The following is a 21,648-nucleotide window of genomic DNA, read 5'->3' on the forward strand; positions in this document are numbered from 1 at the left end:
TGTCATACTACCAGCTGGAGCTAGGGAGAAAATTAGTGCTACCTAGGTAAAATGCTGTGAATGAGCCTGTGTATCAGCATCTAGGTAACACTGGGCAAATTACTAAAATGTTTTTTAAAACTTAAAACTCTCCAATAAATTAGAATGAATAAAAATGTCTACCCCATACACTTCTAGTGAGAAAATAATTTGATAAGTATCATTTCAAAATGTCACCTTTGGCCCAGTAATTTTACTCTGGAGAATTCTACCTTAAGAAAATATAAAAATACAAAAATGTGTTTTCTATACAAAACAGGTTATTAAACAGGAATTTATCATAGTGGAAAGTAGGAAACAACCTACATATCCAACAGCTAGGGAATGATTAAATAAGTTATGCAATAGCTCATTAAAATGAGGTTTATACAGACTTTTTAAAAACATAGGAATACATTTAAGTGATAATGGTAAGTCAACAAACTGGGATAAAAATTATCTGCACAATAAGACCTCAATTATAGATAAAATAAAATTTTAAAAAATGAAAACCACTAAAATTTCAAGAGTGTTTGTTTTGAAGTAGTGGTATTATGGGAGATTTTTCCATCTTTATTTTCACTCTTCTCTGTGGATTCCAAATGTTGCACAATAAACATATTGCTCTCACAATTAGAAAATCAAAAGGTTAAAATACAAAACAGCTAAAAGACTCATCTACCCCCACCCATGTCCAAACAATAATTTCTAGGAAAAAGCATTCACAGATCTGTCCAGGGAACTCATAATAATTGATTTAATATATGTCATATTTTTGAAATACAAATTCCCAATAGTTTTTCAACTTTCTCTGTTGCCTATTACATAAAATATCAAAACTGGAAAAATATCTGCACCCACTAAAAACTATCTTTTCATTGTAGTATCAAACCATAACCTCCACATCTGGGCACTTGAGCTATAAGTACTACCAGATGTGACTTCCAAAAGTTGTGACTCTTGGGACAGAAACAAGGAAGTTTCTTGTTTTTGATAACTCCCAGCACACTCTCCCAAGTAATGGGCGTGCTCTGCCAACCATGAGAAAAGGGAATATTAAAAAGCTTGGGGCAGGTGGGGCCAGACCAGCTATCCCCACTTCCACGGTCATAGTAGGTCACGTGCTGTTTTTGGCCAAAAGCTAAACCACTGCCTTTTGAAATGTAATGATGCTGGTGCTTTTCAACAGGGAAATGATCTTGAAAATTATCCATAGGATGCCACATTTCTAGCCTAGACTCTCATTTTCCAAATAAGACCATACGGTTTGATGAAAGACTGGCGTTGCAGTCAGCTAGAACTAGTCTTACATCTCACCTTTGCCACTCACCCGTCCTGTGACTTTGGTAAGTTAACTTCCTTAAGCCTTAGATTCCTGTAAAACAGGGACAATAATCTCCACCAAATAAGGTGAGGATTCAATAAGCTAAAAGAATTCAAGAACCTAGCAGGATGACTGGCACATAACAAGCATTCTAAATGACGGCTTTTACTCATTTCTTGTCTCTATGTTCCCTTCACCATTTCACTTGAAATCATGCCCTTTGCAATGTGGAGGGAAAAGGATTTTTAAATCACGATGTAACTTGGACAAGCCAACTTTGAGGAAAATTGATTTAGTATTATAACTGAAGTTCACCCCAAAATTCCTAACAAAGACCTTATAATAAAAGGAAATCTGGCTGAGACCTCAGGATGTCAAAACACTGAATTTGGCCTTTAACTTGATCATTCAGATGAAGAGGACCAAACACATGGAGCTCTGGAATCATGACATTAGAGGTGGACTCCACCCGTTACCAGTTGTTTGATCCTGTATCAGTGACTTAATCCCTATGAACATCAGTTCCTTCTACATAGAATGGGAAGAAGAAAAATAATTAGGGTTAAGGTGAGAATTTTTTTTAAAAAAATAGCCTCTGTAAAGTGCCTGCCACATCACGGGTAATTAAAATACAGCAGCTATTCTTACCATACATTTAACATTACATCAACTACTGGTGCTTCATTTCATCAATGTTAATCAGTTGAGGCCTAAAATATAGGGGAGAGAATCAATCTCAAAGCGCAGCGGGCCACTCTGACCCTCAGTCAGTACTTACGTCGGCAGACCTTACAGCACTGGCCAGCAATGTGTACGGGCAGGGAGTCCGGAGAGCAACTGAGCGGGGGACAGGACATCCTCCGGCATTCCACGGCACCGCTCTGAGGAAGGGAGGGCAAGGAGAAGCATCTCAGAGGCGCCCTTTGAAAGTTCCCTCTTCGGCAAAAGCTCACAGCTAATCCCAGAAACTTCATCAGAGACACACAAGCCGTGTGAGGAATTCCCAGTCTGCTCCAGGACCGCAGATAAAATATTTCCTCCGGCCTGAATGAACCCATGCCACTTCAATTACTTTTCTGATATATATCACGGGCTTCTCTCTACCTGCCCATGTGGGTTAAGTAGATTAGGCAGAAAACAAAAAGCTTATTTTTTCAAGAACACCTTTTGCAGACCACGTCAATCATTGTTGGGGCTCCAACAATCTGTTTTGTATTTTCTCAAACAATGGCATTCTTCAGATATGCATCAAATAATTTCAACCAGACGGGGTTTACATATCAATTTGGGGGGGAGGGCTCCTGTAATTCTCTGAAACAAAGGAAGGCACATACAAATAACAGATATCTGAAAGTCAAGGGGTCTTGACATTCTCTGAAACAGGTGATGGATACCTTGTAAAATACAATAAAAACATGTAGGAACTAATGTTTAAACCCCTTTTAAAATTTATTCTAGCCGAGAAAAGTTCATGAATGAAGCTAACCACTAGGTTGTTTGAAAAATCAAAGGAGTTCTTCCTCTCTCTGATAGTCTAACGTTCAAACAGTAAGCTTTTCATAATAGTATTAGATCAGATCAGAGTGTGTTGTCAAGAGAAAGGAGGTTTTAATTTCCAAGCATTTATATATGAAAAAATACTTTTCCAATTTCCCTTCAGAGCACTAGACAGGTGCTTAGTAAAACGGTAATACTTCTTAGAGTACTACATATTAAAGGACCAGATTACATGATAATTAGTAAAACTGCCCTGTTAAAAGTGTAATGAACAAAATTAACTGAAAAACAAAGATACAGAGGCATGGATACATGGGACGGACTGACAGCTGTCAGAGGGGCGAGGGGCGAGGGACTGGATGTAAGACGGTGAAGGGATTAGCCAAAGAACATACGAGTATATGCATAGCCCGTAGACACAGACAACAGTGTGGTAATGGCCAAAGGGGCGAAGGAAGGAGGCAGAGGAAGATAGGCAAAGCGGGAAGGGAAGCGGGGCCATCTGTAATAGTGTAAACAATAAAAATGAAGTTAAAAATAAGTGTTTTTATTTTATTTCTTTACATAGAGTCTTACTTTGCATGTGCAGTTCCTGCAGTGATCACCATCAACCCAGGAGTCTTGGTCTCTATAAAGCAGTCCACTCACTTGACAAGTCTTCTCGCAATGGCAGTTTTCCAATTGACTAAGTCTTGTCTCTGCATAATTTAGCTGCGAACAAGAGTTACTAGCTGTAATTTCTGTAATTCAATTGCTTTGTCCTAACAAAGCTAGTAACAACAAAATAAATTCGAGTAGGAGGAGAAAAAATTGTTCAGAGAAGCTCACTGATTCTTAGATATGTTTTTTGTGTTGAATTTTTTTTCTTTCACATGAGGTGGAATCATTCTAAATTAAAGACATATTGGCTCCCATGGTCTAATGAGCACCAAATGAGACATTAAACTGTATCTCAGGGACCCCCTGGGAGTTCAGAAACATATGTGCGTTCAGCTCACAGCCCCATGCGGAAGCCCTTGTAATGAATGTGTTCCCAAGGACTCACTGCAGTGTTTACAGGAGCCTTGAGGAGGAACTCCAAAGTGCTTACATTTATCTCCCACCATCTTCTCCGTGTTCTTCACATACTAACACAGTGTCATCGTTTACAACCTGGGGAGTCATTGCTTCCTGTCTTAGGAAAAATTCTGGGGATCTGGGGCCAGGAAAATGGAAAGCCATTGAAGGATCTAGTTTCTCTCCAGGTCACAATCCCCCAAACAGCATGTCCCAAGAAGCCACTTTGGTGTTCAGATGGTCAGAAGAGGCAACCAAACCCCGACGTGAGACCAAGATTTGGTGAAAGAACCTTTTTCATTTTTGAAGCCACCTGGCTGTTACCGTTAATCATAGACTCTTAGAATCTTTTATTTGAAAGGTATTACACAGCTTGAATGTCCTCACAAGAAACCCTATCATGTGATTAGCCAGTCTTTGTGTGCACATCTCCAGTGGTGGAACACTTACTATTTTCCAAGGAAAAATTTCTTTGTTGCTGTTAGCGCTGGATGTCTTAAACATCTTTCCTGTTCCGAGCCCCCCCCCCCCACCCATCTCTCCCTTATTCCTACTACATGCAGTTTTGTCCTTGGAACCACCCTGAGCGAGTGTACCTCTCTTCAAACATTTGAGCTTACCCTGCCCTCCTGTGTGCTCCTGACCCCAGCCAGCCCCAGCAGGGTCCCCACATAGCTCCTCCCAATATGGTTCCAATCCTCTCTCCTGATCACCTTCCAAGCAGCCCACTCCAGTGTGCCTTCCAAAATACGGTGCCAAATCCGGAACTTTGGAAGCATCATTCTATTGCCACACCCACACGAAGGAGTAACTCAGTCCAGTACCAGCATTTCCCTTCGTTCCCGTTCCATACTTGGAGCATGCCTTGATTGAAAAACAAATATAACTTCCTAAAAATTCATCAAATGGGCTTCCTTTTTCTTCTCAATCATACTTATACTTCCATGTGTTAACCTCCCTCTTCTCCACACAAGAAACCAAGTCAATCTTTGATCCAGCTGAGATTATTTCAAGCCCGTATTTTAGATGGCACAGTCGAACCAGGTCATGATGGCTCCGACCATCTTTCTGCATGGACTCCGGATCCAGTCCACGCAGGATCCTCTCAGTTACTGAGAGCAGCACCACTCTCTGGAAATGGAATCCATGTGTAATTCCAGCCTTGGTTTTTGTCACTAATTTCATCCCCTTCCTCCAAGCTTTTGGAATTTCTCAAGAAATCTCATTTCTGGTCTGCCTTTTGTGGGTCGTGTTGAGGATCAGGGAAAAGACCAAACAGGATCCTAGACAAGCCACATGCACCAATCAGCTCTGAAGAAATTGAGAGTGGACTGTGCCCAAAATACTAGCTTCCTATGACTCTGCTAGCACGTAGATTACATTCCAAAAGTTCAGGTTACGTTTCATCCTCCAGTCTGATCACAGAGTTTCTAGAATTTATCATAATTGAGCTCTTTTGGGAATTCTTTAAGAAACAAAAGGAAAATACACTTCCAAGAGTTGGTGAGGTCATGTGACCCAAACCATGTATAAATTAGAGATAGAAAGGAAGGGGTAACATCACACATTATCTTCACTTCATTCTACAGCCCCAGTAATTCCTTTGAAAGGTAGTGATTGATGGCTGACCTGGCCTTGAACAAGAAAGAGTTGAACAAGATCTGCATCCCTCCTAAAACCAGCTCAGTGTGGCGTATGTGTGAGAGGAAAGGTGCCTGTCTCACTCAGAAAGCCTGGAACAACTGTAGTATCTGTAACACTCCAAGAAAACTTCTTAAAAGACTAAATGACCCAAAGGCAATTCTACATCTGTCCCACTTTCCAGCCTGACTCTCTGTAACATACAAGTGTATCCGACAGACACAAAGAGATAGCAAAACAAAAAAACTAATTTTTGAAAGACATTAATAGGTAACCTTGCCTTCTTTTTTCTCCCTGCTATATTCTGTTGCAACAATGAAGGAGAAAAACAACTCTGAATCAAAATTTGAATTATGTTTTCTGTCACTGATGTTAGCACGCTGAATTTACACAAATTCATTTTCAAAAGCTATTTCTACACTACCTGCCATTTTCTCCAAGAATACCTGCAGATCCAAGATAGGTACAGTATCAAGTCTACATCTCTATTCTGTTTTACCTTTGTTCATGCATTTATGTAAGCAACCATGAACCAAATCATTTATTCTCGGCTCTTACACATTCAAACATAGACAGCAGAAGTCTTTTTCACAGTAAGAGGTCAATAAATGGACCTGAGTACATTAGTCATGTGGTAGATTGCTTTTTTTCCCCCCTGAAATATTACTTATTTGGCATTTGCTAGATAGAAGGGAAAAAAGAAATCTTCTATTGTGTTCAACCTCTAAGCTTAATTGAAAAATCACTATTGAGCTCCTCAAAACAATGAAAGTCTCAAAATTAAATATGTTACAAGCTGAAATGCCACTCCAAATGCTGTTTGATTTGCATAAATAGATTTGTTGAAGATTTAAAGAGAAGGACTCAAGAAATTCCCAGTCTCCAGCGTCTCTTTTTCCTGAGCTTGCAAAGCAGGGCAGAGCCTGACCCTATCGCAACGCACCTGGCCCAGAAGGTGGTGCTTCCCACAGTGTCAAAACATACTGAGAAAACTTCCAGAGGAAGCCAGGGGATCGGTGGTCTCTTATGGATCACACAGTGGAAGCAGCAGGGGACAGCTTCTCTGCACCTTCTCCACCTTGAAAAATGAGGGTTTGCCAGAGTGCCAGGATTCTTCAAGAGGGCTCTTATATATCCCAACCGCTGTCACCTGAAGAGGCATGCAAGCCGTGTATCTAGCAAGGGCACAGTCCTTCTCCGACCTCCCCACCTCAAAGGAGAAAAGGAAGAGCAAGCCCTCCTGGGCAGACCCGACCCCTGAGGGGTCTCTGGTGTCTGCGTGTGTTTGGTTTGATGTGACCCTGGCTACCACCTCCTGTGAGGCTTAAGCACTGAGCTCCCCTCTGCTAGAATGGCATGGCTTCCATCCTGGCCCACGTGTGAGGACTTTGTGCTGCTTTCCAAGACCTCCTGGCACCTGGCTCTACGCCAGGGCCCTGACATCAGCTCACTGCCTCTGCCAGCCCCTGGGGAAGATGTACATTTTCATAGGGACCATCTTTCCCTCATAGTCGCCTACTTTTTCCCTAGGGTTAACAATATAATTAACAACAGATATTGCTTGTTGACTTCCCATTGAGTGCCATGCACCAGACCAGACCTCCAAATCTCACTTGCCTGTCTCATGGAATCTTTATAAAGCCAAGTCCATTGAACCTCTGAGCTTCCACTTCCTGGCTACACAGGGTGCAGGGGAGAGGAGTTAGAGAACAAGGTGTTTTAAAGGAAACTCCAGCATGAAGATCGGGCCCAAAAGGGCTAGAACCACAGTTTGAGACCCAACAAAAAAGAAATGAGGTTTTCCCAAGGCACAGAAAGAAGATCTTGCTCTTCAGGTTTTGGCCCACTGACGAGGGGGAAACCTATTCTTTGAGAATTCACCTGACCTACCCTATGTTTGCAGTTTGATTCTGAGCAGACTCTGTGATTCGAAAACCCGTAACGAGATGAAGTGATAGAAGGTGGGCCTGCACGGTCCTGACAGGAATCTGGTCCAGACTCAGAAAGTTCCACATGTTTCCAAGGAAAATAAGTAGCAGCAACCAAAAAACAATGGGTTGAGGGGCCTTGTTTTTGCCCTAACCTTCCCCCTTTATAAGCCGCTAGAAGCTCTATGCTCACTTTTCACTCCCAACGGGTACCCTCTGAACCTGCGTTCCTCTTGTGCTCTCTATTGCTCATCCCTCTTCTCACTGATCCTTTCATCCTCTGCTACATCATCTACCCCCCTCTCTCCATCAGTCACTCCTGCTTTATACCGCTTATCTCTCTTTCTAGTCCTCTCTTCCCCAACTATAAACTTTCTCAGCCATGATTTAACTTTGAGAACCTGAGTTCATGTCCCAGCTCTGCCATCCATTAGCTTGAGAAAAGTTATATAACTTAAAAAAAAAAAAAAAGTTACCTAACTTTTTTGGAACTCAGTCTTCTCATCTGGAAAGGAAGCTAATAAATCAAGCCCAACTCACAGGATTGTTCTCAGGAGGAAAGTGGCAGGAAGTGTAAAGAGTTGAAGCACTGTAAATAACACATAGTAAATACTCAATAAATATTACCTAGTGCGGGCTTCCTTCCAGCTCCTTCTAGATGAGGGGTTGCCAAATTAAGGCCCCTGGACCAAATCTGATCCACAACTTATTTTTATAGGGCTACTGAGCTAAGCATAATTTTTACATTTTTCAATGGTTATATTTTAAATGGTTACATTTAAATAAAGTAAATATTTACATAATATTCTCGATTTTGCCTCTCACCCTGCAAAGCCTAACATTCACTAGCTGGCCCTTTACAGAAAAAAATTACCAACTCCTCTTCTAGATTATCATAGATCCCAAAATTATGCAGTGAAAATGAAGTACCCAAGTTTTCTAATTGTAATTCTATCCACGGTTTCAAAGAAACAGACATAAATCTTCCAAAGTGCAAGAGGCAGGGTGAGAAGGTGGATTATTTTCTGCTTGCCATTGCCCACAATTAAGTATATTCTGCCTCACAAATGCTCATTTTACATAAGACTGCTTTGAGGGCAGAGCACCGCGTGACTCCTGGATAACCTGAGACTAAGAAGAGAATGCCATTCCCTGTAACAGGGCAGACAGGGAAAGTAAAGGGCAGCCTCCAAGCCAGGAGGGGACAGCCACAATCGCCTGAGACTGGGTGACATGTTTCTTGTTCCAGAAGTTTGGTAGCAAGCTACAATATAATTAACAGTGTTGAGATCAAGCTGCTCCACACAATATGCAATGAAAGCCTCTCTACACCACAAGCTGGGAAGGCAACTAATTGCCTGCATTTCCCATCTCCACGGTTCTCCGAACTGAGAGCTAATGCGTCAGGCTCTCAAGTCTTAGGCTCAGCTTCTCTCTCAGAAAAGCGTTCTGTGCCTCCTTTCCAGCCAAAACGGGGGGGATGGCCAAAACCCTAGTTTGAAACAGACATGTTGGTTTCAGCAGCACAATCTGTGGGTCCAAAACACAGCCCTACCACTGAAACACCTACCCGCCGAATTTTCTTCCAGGCACCATGGCTGGTGGCAGGGAGCAGTCGCAGCCACTGGGGGAATAGGACTCCTGTGTCATTTCCACTATTACTAAAATTCTTCCTTTCACGGAGTATAATGTCTCTTAGGCCCAACCTAATTCTGTCAGCGCCCTGGGCTGGAACTCCTGTTCACGACTGATTAGTATCAATAACAACAGCATTAGCCATGTTTTCTGTTTTTTCATGTCTTTCACCACAAAGCTCAGGGCTTTTCATTATGAATCTAAACTTTAGGAATATATATTAAAGCCCCTAACTGTTTACATGTTTGGCTCTGCCACTCAATAGGAGCACCTCTGGGGTGGAAATTACGACGCATTCATCAAGGCTTCCTTTGCCCCTGACATAGCACCTGGAAAATAACAGGTCCTCAAAAGATTTTTGTTACATGGATCATGGAGAGGAGAAAAAGATACAGAATTACAAAACTGAAGGTGCTAAAAGGCAAACTGCCTCCTTCAGTATTTAAGTCATGACTGTGATGAATCATATATTGGAAATGTGATACAATGCCTTTCTGTGACAGTAATCTCTTCCTAACAATAGCTATTTTGCCCCTTCTGATTATTGGCAATTATTCTTACATCTAAAATGCATTAGTTTATTTGGCTCTGATCATATATCGATCATCTCACAGTGTTACGAGTTTAACAGCCAATGGGCAAATTATTTTCCACTCCCAGGGAATCAACAGTGACACATAGAGCCCCTTTCTTCCAAACATTTTTCAAGTAAACATTTTAGTGCAGCCTAATAGTATAGAAGAGAGAAATAGCTATGTTTACTATAGGTAGTACTATTTCACAAAAGAATAAACTATTTTCATAGTAACATATTGCAGACGCCAAGGCTAAAAATGTTCCCATAATAGCATATCACTCTAACCTCCAGCTAGCAAGGAGAAAGAAATGAAACATCACAAGTGAAATTTAGATACCTACTTTTGCAGTCATCTTGGCCAGAAGCTCTTGTAAATCCATTATTCCTTGCACCAGGCTTAAGAAATCACTACAGGTTGGGCAAGCTCAATAAAGAAAAGATAAAGAAAGTTGATACAGTGCTAATATAAAAAAGAAATTTTTAAAAGCATAGTTGTTTGGCTACATAGAAAAATTTTTGTCTTTCTTTTTAAGAATTTGAAACTGTCATAAAATCACAGATTTTTTTCAGGTCTAGATCTTTCCCTTTCATTAATAAACACAAAGAAAGAACAGGGATAAAAAAAGAACTGTTCACAGAAAAGAGAGGCAATATAATATTTTTAAGTTAAAATTAAACCTCATATTTATGGAGTGGTGACTGGAAAAATGCCTATCATCATAGAAGAAAAAGAAAATTCAAATCCAGGTCAAGCAGTTTAAAGAATAGTTTTTAAGTGAAGTACAGCATAAGAAATATACTCAAAAATATTGTAATGACTATGTATGGTGCCAGTTGGGGTACTGGAAATATCAGGGGGTCACTTTGTTAAGTATATATGAGCGACGAACCACTAAGCTGTATACCTGAAACTAATGCTAAATAATATTAAATGTAAACTATAATTTTAAAAAAATTTTAAATAAAAAAGTGTTAAAAAAAATAGCAGTAGGACTGGAAACTCTCCAAAATTAAAGAAACTGCAATTCAAAAAAGTTTTTAAATATATATATATAATTATATTAAACATACCTTTCCATACCAACCTACAGAACCCAAACTGCTAATGTAATTTTTCTTACCTTCAAATTTTAATTCTAATTAAAGCTAATAAAATAATACATAATGTTTTTAGAAATTCAAAGACGCAGAAGTACACAGTATAGCTAAGTTCTTTCACTAACTTTACCCCCTCATCAGTCAACACCATTAATAATGTATTATATCCTTCCTGACCTATTTCTCTGATTTTTACAAACAAGTTATATAATGTTAAAAATTCACAAATGCTTTAAGTTGCTACTTACTGCGATTCAGGTTCGGACACTGTGTTATGTATCCATTCGGCATAAAGATGATCTTCCCGTCTTGGATGATCCCCTGGGCAACAGAAGAGAAAGCTGGGGATCAAGATCACAGTTGCCCGTTCACATGGCCCTGTCACATGTTCTCCAAGGAGAGGTTATTTTTAAACAAGACTGATATCCTCAATTCAAAAGGTGAGTCGGCCTTAGTCTACACTGAACTATTCCAAACCATCCTCTTCTAGAAATGCTGAAATGTACATTCATCTTCAGAGAGCTACAATTAGTAACCACTGGTTGAGGCAAAAGCCACCATAGCACTAAGGATCCATCAGTAAATGTTCCTTAACTACGGGACTAAAAAGTCATTGATGTAGTAAAAATTCTCCTCAATGCCCTAATCATCCTGGGTCATTAAATATTCCTAATTTACAGAACTGTTTAAGTGGAAACAAAAAGATCATATTAAACTAAAATGTTTCTATTGATTCACTTAGTCAAGTAAATAAAATTAGGCCTGGGGAAAATTTCCTAATCTTTGCTCTCAGCTAATTAACATGACTTGGGGCTAGAAAATCTTAAGACTTGCTCAACATCTCACTGTGAGAAAAAGGTGATCTTTTAATTCTGTAACTAATTCTGGACACACAGCCCTAATTTAAGAAAGTCATTGGGGCTGCCATCTCTCAACAAAAATAAGGACTTGGCTTTGGAGCTTTCCAGTTCAATTTCAAGATTCTGTTTCCAGGTATTTTTTAACTGATTTGATGGAAGAGATATTACAGCACAGATGGAAAATGTGGAAGCTGGTTCAGAATATTGAACTTAATCTATAAATAAAATATTGGCTTAAGATAGTGGACAAGTCTTTCAAAGGAAGTAACATTTAACATTTATGTGTTCAACTTCTAAACAGCAGATGCTGTTTTCTGCTTATTATTTCAAGATAAAATATTAATTGGAAATATTAATAGAAATAACAGGATCACAGGCCCTCTTCTTCAGAGTTAGATATATTTATTAACCTTTTCCTCTTCGAGAATGATGCGGTGTTCATGATTGTGAGACAGCCTCCCCACGGGGGGGAAGTCCCTGCCACTGCTGCTTAATATGAATTCAGAAACTCTTGCGGAAGAATTCCAGGGAGTAATTAATGGAGTGTAATCTAAGTGTATCAGCTTCTTCCTGTTACGAAGTTGCTCAATTTTTCAGGGAATTAACTCCTTTAAGAGGACAGGGTACCGATTAAGCACATTTGAAAACTCCCGAAAGAGCATGGGATGAGGTATCACAGAAACTGGGTTCAAGCTCTAGATCCATTTCTGGCTAACTGGGTGAAGTTAGATAGTAAGAACCACTTGCTCTGAGCTTCAGTTGCTTTATCTGGAAGGAGAAGTATTGTACTATATGCTAAAGCTAAAGATCCTTCCAGTACTCTAGGGCTGGGTGAACGAAACAGTCGTCCAAACTAAAAGTGTCACAATTTAGATCTCTGTGCATGTGCTACTTTTCAAGGTAAAAGAAAAAAGTGAATTAAGGAGAAAGCTGTAGGTACCTACATCAAAGAACAGACCATCTCAGAGGACTGAATATCGCATTAGAAAACATCTATCTAATCAGGTTGCATATGGATGAATTTAGAGTGACCAAACTATGTGGGGTTTCCTCGGAGGGTCCTACGCAAAATGGGATCTTAACATCATCTGAAATAGTAAAGTGGTGAAAGCACATGGACCAGGAAAGAATCGGGTACTACTATTACCTGTTTATTGGAAGGCCCCAAATCATTCTTATTTTTATCAGCCATAGAAGGAGAACTCAGAAATCTTCAATACACTTGTTGTAGTATTAATCACCTTTCCAATAGTAAATGTAAAATCCATTTGTGAGATTCAAAGTGGTGGAAGATTAAGTGGAAGCTGCATAAACCTCCTCCCAGGACCAAACTGGAATTGCAACTAAATTGTAGAGAAATCATCCTGAATAACCGACTGACCACTAGGTGGAGAGAAGTCTTATAGACAAGGACAGACAGAAGAAACCACTACAACACAATGAGACTGGTAGGGAGTGCAGAGGAGGCAAGAGAGAACTGGCTGGCTCCCATGGGCAGCAGCTGAAGTTCCAGAGGGACATTTCAGTGGACAAAGAGTACCTCCAAGAAGTGTGGAGTCTAAACCCCAAGCTGGGCTCCCCAGCCTACAGCATCAGAGCCAGGAAAGGAACCCAGATAAAATCCAGCTGTGAAAAGTTGCAGGGTTTCTGTCCACCAGATAGAGGTGGCTAGAGGGTCAGAGAGCCTCTTAGAAGGGCTAAATATGCAAAATTCCATTTGCAGCCACTTACCATGGGCTCCAGAATAGGGAGGGCAGAGTGGACTAAGGATGCATGAGGGCTGGTGGTTCTAGGGAAAGAACAGAAGGAACAGCCACCAGGATCCCTAGATTGAGTCATTCCCCATACTGCAGAGGCCATCTTTCTCAGACAGAGCACCCATCTTCATGAGGCATCAGCCTGAGGGGAAGCAATAGCCCCATCCGCAAGAATTACTCTCCCCCACCCTGTGGAGCTTAAGCTGAGTATAGTTTGAGGCTATGTCACAGATTAAGGTTAACAACTAAAGCAATCTCTGGGAGCTCTGGGGCTTTAGCTGAACCTCCCCCAAGCCCGGTGCTGGTAAAAGCCAGCCTTGTTGTGCAGCATGGTTCTTTCTGCACACAAACAAGCCCACCAGAGGGAGCTACAAACTGTGGATCACTGATAGCTCCAAACAAGTAGCCAAGGGCCGTTACAGGCAGCATCTGACATAGGGATGCACCAGAGTCTTTTCAGATATACCTAACACATAGAAACAAACACAAACAGGCAGCCAAAATAGAAAGACAAAGAAACATACCTCAAATGAGAGAACAAGAGAATTCTCCAGAAGAACTAAATGAAAAGGAGGCAAGCAATTTATCAGATATAAAAGTTTACAGTAATGATTATAAGGATATGTAAGAGCATAAAAAAGACATAGAAGCAATAAACAAAAGTTCCAATCAGAAATAAAGAATGCAATATCTGAAATAAATAGTACACTGGAAGGAATAAACAGTAGGTTAGACAAAGTAGAGGATCAAACCAGCGATTTGGAATACAAGGTAAAAAAAAAAATACCTAAGCAAAGCGGCAAAAATAAAAAAGAATTAAAAAGAATGAGGCTAGCTTAAGATACTTTTGGGACAACATGAAGTGTAACAAAATCTGCACCATGGGAATATCAGAAGGAGAAGAGAATGAGCAAGGGATTGGGAACCTATTTGGAGACATAATGACCAAAAATTGCTCAAGTCTGGCGAAAGAAAAAGATACACAAGCCCAGGAGATGCAGAAAGTCCCAAAAAAGATGAACCCAAAGAGGCCTATACCAACGTACCTTATAATTAAAATGACATAGTTTAAAAACAAGGAGAGAATCTTAAAAGTCACCAGAGAAAAGCAGGTAGTTACCTACAAGGGAGATCCAACTAGACTGTCATCTGATTTTTCAACAGCACATTTTAGGCCAGAAGGGACTGTCATGAAATATTCAAGGTGATAAAAAGCAAGGACCTACAACCAAAGTTACTTTACCCTACAAGTAAATCATTTACAAGTGAAGGAGAAATAAGGAAAATCCATTTGCAAAGGATATCCCATCCACTTATCCTGTAGCAACATAATACATTACACAGCACTTCTGCTTTTTAAAAATGTGAACCTTGATTTTGTTACATTATAAGTTACAAATTGCCTCTCTCACTGATTTCTTCTATGTACTTCCCTCCTCATTTCTCTCCTTTACCACTATTAATCTCTGGCACACAATTGTGTGTTAACACAGATCATTAGGTAAAGGTCAATGATGTTGACTTAAACTAAACAAAAATAAGAGCTGACAGTTTCTCAGTGCCCATTAATGCAAAAACTCAAAGCATTTGGTATTTTTTTCAAAGGAAAGGTCATGAGGGTCAGCCCACAAAATGGCATGAAAATGTGTTCTTGCCAAATGAATCAAGATGGGACGTTAGTTTATCTGAATGGATGTAATTCCATGATGGCTTAAAACAAGGGTGGCAATATACTGTATAAATACCAAATGTTACCCAGAAAAGTCTGACTGCATGTGTTGACACATGTAAAGACATGCATGTGTATATATTCCAGCTCCTTCCCTAGAACAAGAATCAAGATTTCTTGCACTGAATTACCATCTGGTCTATTTAGGCAAGGACAATTGTCATAAAAGAAGCATTTGTTAAGTGTGTAGTTTGGGGTTTTCTTTTTTTTTTTCTTTATAAAACTATAAAAAAAGGAGTTTTATACAGTATAAAACTACAAAGTAGTTCCATCAGCCTTATTTCTCCCAGAAAAACCATCTATGAAGATTTCTATGGATAAAAATTTGCCTTCACGCACTACAATTTCTCAAAAAAATACGAAATAAGAGATTAAAACATAGAATTTCTGTTATTTCTCCTTATTTAACTTTATGTGTATCTACACTTAACTGAAAAATGCAGCTCTAGCTGGGCATAAATTAGCTGACCTCATTTGATCTTATTTATTCGGACCTATGTTTTATTTCAGATCATTCACCAAGGCAACGTTTCCTCAAACTTTGAGTTTCTTAAGAATCACCTTGACTATTTGTTCAATATTCTGATTCTCGGTCAACCACCAGATTCTCTTTCAGTAGGGTTGGAGGGGGCCCAGGAAACTTCATTTTCAAAAAATTCTTTAAAATTACTTATATAGAGAGAGAGAGGGAGACCAATTTTGAGAGAGAGGAAGGGGGGGGGAGAGGAGAGAGAGAGAGATATGGACTTGTTGTTCCACTTATTTTTGCATTCATTGGTTGCTTCTTCTTTGTGCCCTGGCCAGAGACTGAACCACAACCTTGGAGCATTGGGATGACACTTGAACCAGCTGAAGCTACCCAGGCAGGGCAGGAACCTTCATTTTTAAAAGCTTTCCCAGATGACTCTGATGAAAGGTCACTTTGAAAACCCTGCCCTACTGTCAATTATTTGTTCCTTTGGGAGCAAAAGGGTTTACTCATTAAAAGTTTAGAATGGTGAAAATAGCATCCAAATTCAATATATGAATAGAGTAAAATCTTCCGGATTTGAAGCTGATTGGCAACCGACAGAATTACTAAATTATCAAAACCACAAAGGCAAAATCATATATTTTCATCTCAGTATGCCCTGCAGTTCCTATTGTAGTATATTTCACATGGTAGGAACAATAAGTACTTTAAAGATATCAAACTCCTGAAAACTATAAATTGTGCAATATTGAACAATAAAATTTTCAGAACTGTTAGTCTGTGAAGAGCAGGTAGGATATGAGTTTTTAAACTAGGGATGCACATCAGAATTTTAGAGGATATTGAAGGAGGACAGTCATGCATATTTTTAAAAAGTTTCCGAGGTGATCTTGCTATACACCCAATGAGGACTATGGAGGTAAGGGAGCTCACCTGGTCATTTGACCTATGAAAAACCCAGGGCTTTAATATTTTAAGTAGCTTTCCCAAAGGACACCTGAATCCTAGGCCATAAACTACAGGTCTACTAACACCAGTATCAGGGCACTATACCATGTGTAAGCAATAACATATCATTTGAGAAAGTTTTAGAGTTACAGAAGGTAACAAGATACTGCTACAATAAGATACTGTTATCAAAATAAGGTCCAATCTTAATTGTCTTAACTGAAAGACACTATGCAGCTGTCCATACGAATTATTTGCATTAGATGCTAACAGTTTGCTAAAACAGTTTTTCAGTGTTGGAAAACAGAGACCCTTTAAGTAGCTTAATATCTCCCCCTGCGATCTTATTTACACTATTAATTTGCTAAACAATCTGTCTTTTCATTGTTAGTATAATGATAAAGCTTAGCCAATCTGAGTAGCTAAATAAATCCCTAACGTGCAGAGCCCAAATTAATAAACTTTTACTATTAGTACTAATGGAAGGAAGAAAAATGGGTTTTCCCTCTATGTTACACCCACCTGCTGCCACCTCCTACCTCCTACACTCAGCTCACCAGGCACTGAAAAATAAATTTGCCCCAGATAGGTTGTACATCATGGGTTTTTTGTTTGGAGAACTAATGCCCAATTATTTCCATTGTTCAAGAACATTTCTCATTTCACAGTAAGAAATATAGAAAGATACAATAAAAAAGATAAGAAAAATCATGCCATTATTACCCTCTTATGTATGGAATAACTAAGATTAGGCAAGCCCTTCTAAGACTCAGAGCTTTCTGATACAAATAAAAGCAGCTTTGCCACCAAAAAATGCTAATTCTTTTTTAATGCTCTTATTCCCCTATGGATCTCTGTTTACATTGAAGAAAATGGTTGTATTTTTTGTATGCTAAAACACTGAAACAAATTGCTTTGAAAGGAAAAAGGAAAGGGGGTGGGGAGAGTTCCTGCAGGGCATGTAAATATATGGATGAAGAGATGCTCTGTTTATAAACTGGCAAGGACCCAAGCTTTGGCAACAGGCTAACAAAAAGTCAGACTCAGGGAAACTCACAAGGAGGATTTTCAAAATGCAACCAATTACGTATTTCTGCCCTGAAGACAGTTAATAAAATATTCCGTCTTGCATAAAAGCCAAGGAAGACATTTGTCGACTTTTGTTATGATCAATAAAAACTGCCAGCTCATTAGCATATTATTAGCTGTCCTGCTGTTTCCGAAGTCTTAATGCACAGAAATATTAATCTACAAATGTATAAGACTCCCCAGCTCTGCGACTTTGACTTTCTGCATGAAAGGAAATGTAAGAATGAGAGATGGGAGGAATCCAATATAGCTGCTTTTCCTATATGCCTATCAACATATGTTTACCATCTGTGGAATGATGGGAGCCAGCTGAGGTAAAAAAAAAAAACCAAAAACTAAAAAAAAAAACAAACAAACAGCTGTGGCATTAAAAAAATTGTAATTCATTTTACTTCCCAGTGACAGCTCAGCTGTTAAGGAGACAGTGATGTCCAGGTAAGGAAAAGGTTTCATACCCTAATTCACTCAACAGGCAAGAGAAATAGAGGGAGATAGAGAGCCTGGGCTCCTGCTAAAGGCTTTGTGATCTCAACCATTGAAAAACTGTCTGAAGGCCCAAGCCACCAAAGCATCCTTAACTCACTGCCATTTACCTATGCTAGTTCTTCATTTCTTTGAAGAACTAGCCCCCTGAAATAGTACCAGCATAATCAGTTTTGAATGCATCGAAGAGAAATTCAGTGGTCGTCAACCATCTTGATGACGAAAATCTATGGCAATCAGAAGATTCAGATAAGCCTAAAGCTCCTGGCCAGCTATTTTCCCAAATGCATGCAGTTTGGAAGTGAAAAAAATCCCTGGATTCCGTTCTGTCTCTCTGACAGGAATTACCTAATGCTAGAGGCTTGCGTGCCAGGCACCAGCCTCTGCTCTTCAATCAGCAGCATTTTCACTGCACAGTTCAGAAGGGTCCACTGGGGTCCAGAAATCAGTGTTGACATGGGGGGAGTTTTTGCTTTTACTTTACCTATGAAGCAAAGTATTAATATTTAAAATAGAGAATAATGCTATTTTAACCTCAAAACACATAATAAGCATTCTTAGTTGTGGAGCAATAAAGCAGACATGGTTCTTGGACCCAGGGGGGCAGCTTCAGTAAGTATTAAAAGCCTGAAAATGTGCTGATTCACCTGAGAAGAGCTTCCTCTTTTATAGGGGCATTAAACTGACATCATTTCTGTAATGAGACACTGACGTATGTCCCCGAGCCTAGCCGCCTCACCCCACCAAAGGATGGCTAGAAGCACTGCCTGACATACCCAGGGTTCTCGGGGGAAGATGAGTTTTAAAAGGTTCCCGCCTAAAGACTAGGCTAGACTAGGCTACTCCTATTGGGTAGCAAAGAGATTCACCCTGCTCCCTAGGAAGACAGCCTCTGTGGAAATGCCGTCGCTGCCGATGTTTCTCACTGGGACCACCTATTTCTTTGGGCTGGAGCCCTGGAAAAAGACAACAGTGTCCGTCTCCACCACGGGACATGCTGTAGTTAAGTGAATGTAACCACCATCTAACACAGTGACTACTATCTGGTTAGCAAGACTAAAAAATATTTATTGAATGAAAGTTTGGACAAATGAGCAAAGACTGAAATTAAAATGGCCTAAACTAAAATCCCATTTCCATCACTTAGCCTGGCAAATTGCTTAATCACTCTGAGTCCCAGTGACCGATCAATACAATAGGGATGATAACAGCTACCTCATCAGGATTCTCCTAAGAGGAAATGTAATTAACTGAGATGACATACGGAGGGTCACCGAAGGTCCAGAACATAGAAGGCATTCAATAATTGCTGCTACTCTCTTCCATATCCCTGCAACCCACCTCTATGGCAGAGTGAACGTCCGAGTCCATGAACACCCTTTGTGCTTTCTGCCTTAATCAGGTATGCGGGCTCTTCAGTGCAAGAAGAACCATACATCTCCAGAGAACCATGCATTCATCAAGCTGAAATATGTCATAGGACTAACTGTTCTCCCTCTCTTAATCACCAACTCCTTAATCAAACTGAACTCCCCAAAATACAGAAAAAGTACCTATCATTTCTATTGTATAGTGTTAAACACATAGGGAACATGAACTACGTGTGAAAAAAAGGGAAAAGATGCATACTGCAAACTTACTCTGTGCTGGTCCTTTGAACATATTCTTATATAATCTGCATTAACACTACGAGATATATCTTTGCCACTTTACAAAGACGACGACAAATTCATAGCTGTCACATTCATTCATTTTAAGAGTACACTATCTGCCAACTATGTTCCTGGTACTAGTCTAAGCACCTGCTGAATAAAACAGACACAGCTCTGACCAAAATAAACCTTACAATCTAGAGGGAATGGCCAATAACAAACAAGTAAACATCCATATAAATATACTCAGGACCAGTTATATAACTTGCAGAGTTTCTTATTCTAAAGTTATTGAAAACTTAAGGACAGGAGCAGCAGAGGAGTAAACCAATCACAGAGACTTAGTAAAATAAATGCAGCACCCTGTGGAAATGCACAGGTCAATTGCTAAAGAAGCCAGCCCTGCCTATTCTTTCAAACTCTAATTTGAGTGACGAAGGAAGTAAAAAAGTTCCAATGAGAAAGTATATGACAGAATGAATGCAGATTGCCCTTCACGTACCCACATGCCTTGAACTTGACTTCATTCATTTATCTTTCTATGCCTCAGGCTGGTTAGTTTCAATTGTCTTATCTTCAAATTCAATGATTCTTTCTTCAGCCTGCTCAAATTTGATCAATTATTCTAGTGAATTTTATTTAAATTGTACCTTTCAGCTGCAGAATATCTGTTTGGTTTCTCTTTATAATTTCTCTCTTTATTGATACTTATTTGCTCACACATAGTTTTCCTGACTTCCTTGAGTTCTTTATGTTTTCCTTTAGCTTTCTGAGCACAATTAAGATGGTTGTTTTTAAAGTCTTTGTCTAGTTAACCCAGTGTCTGGGCGTCTTCACAGATGGTTTCTGCGCATTTATTTGGTTCCTTCGAATTGCAATACTTACTCTTTGTTTACCTTGTGGTTTTACTTGAACATGGTGATTGGAATATTGTAGTGACTCTGGAGATCAGATTGCCTCCATTCCCCTAGGGTTTCCTGAGTTTGTTTCTGTTTTATTGTTCAGTGCTACATTAATCCATTTATTTTATGACCTTCCAAATTATTTTTGCAGAGACTGTAACCCTTGTTATGTCAGGCCACTGAAGTATATGTTCCTGAGCTTATATTCAGACAGTGTGTAGACAGATTTCCTGAAAGCCTGAGAGAAGAGAAAAGGGGAAAGGAGAGAGGAGGAGAGGAGGGAGAAAGGAAGAGAAAGGGCAGGAGATAGTAGGGGAGGTAGGGAGGGAAGGAAATATATATGTAAACACACATACCGGAGCCTTCCTTCAACACTTAGCCATGTTTGCTCTTAACCGCAGCCAAAAGTGAAAGCCTAGGCCATTCTCAGGTCTTTTCTGAAAATGCATCTTGCTCTGGGCATGCATTTTGCTTTCTATATATGGGTGATTTTTGAATTCCCTAATTGCCCAATGACTTTCTCCCCAGCTTTTCCTCTAGGCTTTAGGTGGTCTGTTGTGTGTGTCAGCTGTAAAGTTTTGCCCCATGTAGCAGTTTTGCCCCAGGTAGCTGCAGGTTATTTATAAGCTTCGTAATATTTTCATGCAGCAGCTACCACTTTTATAGCTTGGGAGAGTTCTGAGTTAGTCAGAACAGGAATGAGTGCCTTCCATCAGTCCTTCAGGCAGTCCCAGACAAACCAGACTTACAAAATAATTTCTAACTAAGGTTTCTTCCCTCTAGAACCAGGGACCACTGTCCCACATTGGCACATGAACTGACATCTTCAAGACCTCCCTGGAGCTGTAAGTGGTGTGGAGTAAGGGCAAGTAAAAATGCCACAGAGATTTCCAACTATTTTAATGTTGCCTTCTTCTTGATTCGGAATTCACTTGTTTAGTAAAACTCTTTGAATGTATTCCAAAATTTTGACAAAGTTGTT

General features: G+C 39.7%; 1 protein-coding gene across 3 annotated transcripts in view; it reads right to left on the bottom strand.

Annotated features, from left to right (window-relative positions):
• The window catches only part of NELL1 (neural EGFL like 1), a 723,728-nt gene that overhangs the window by 552,059 nt on the left and 150,021 nt on the right, over window positions 1-21,648 (bottom strand). For all 3 annotated transcript variants that reach the window (XM_054585996.1, XM_054585995.1, XM_054585994.1), the window contains 4 exons: window positions 11,023-11,095; window positions 10,018-10,100; window positions 3,416-3,550; window positions 2,121-2,223 (listed from right to left, as the gene is read on the bottom strand). In XM_054585996.1, the coding sequence (XP_054441971.1) occupies window positions 2,121-2,223; window positions 3,416-3,550; window positions 10,018-10,100; window positions 11,023-11,095 (394 nt within the window). The remainder of the gene's footprint in view (window positions 1-2,120; window positions 2,224-3,415; window positions 3,551-10,017; window positions 10,101-11,022; window positions 11,096-21,648) is intronic.

The sequence above is a fragment of the Pteronotus mesoamericanus genome, unplaced genomic scaffold, assembly GCF_021234165.1.
Source record: "Pteronotus mesoamericanus isolate MK-2021 breed Mesoamerican mustached bat unplaced genomic scaffold, CSHL_Meso_final contig_90, whole genome shotgun sequence".
NCBI lineage: Eukaryota > Metazoa > Chordata > Mammalia > Chiroptera > Mormoopidae > Pteronotus > Pteronotus mesoamericanus.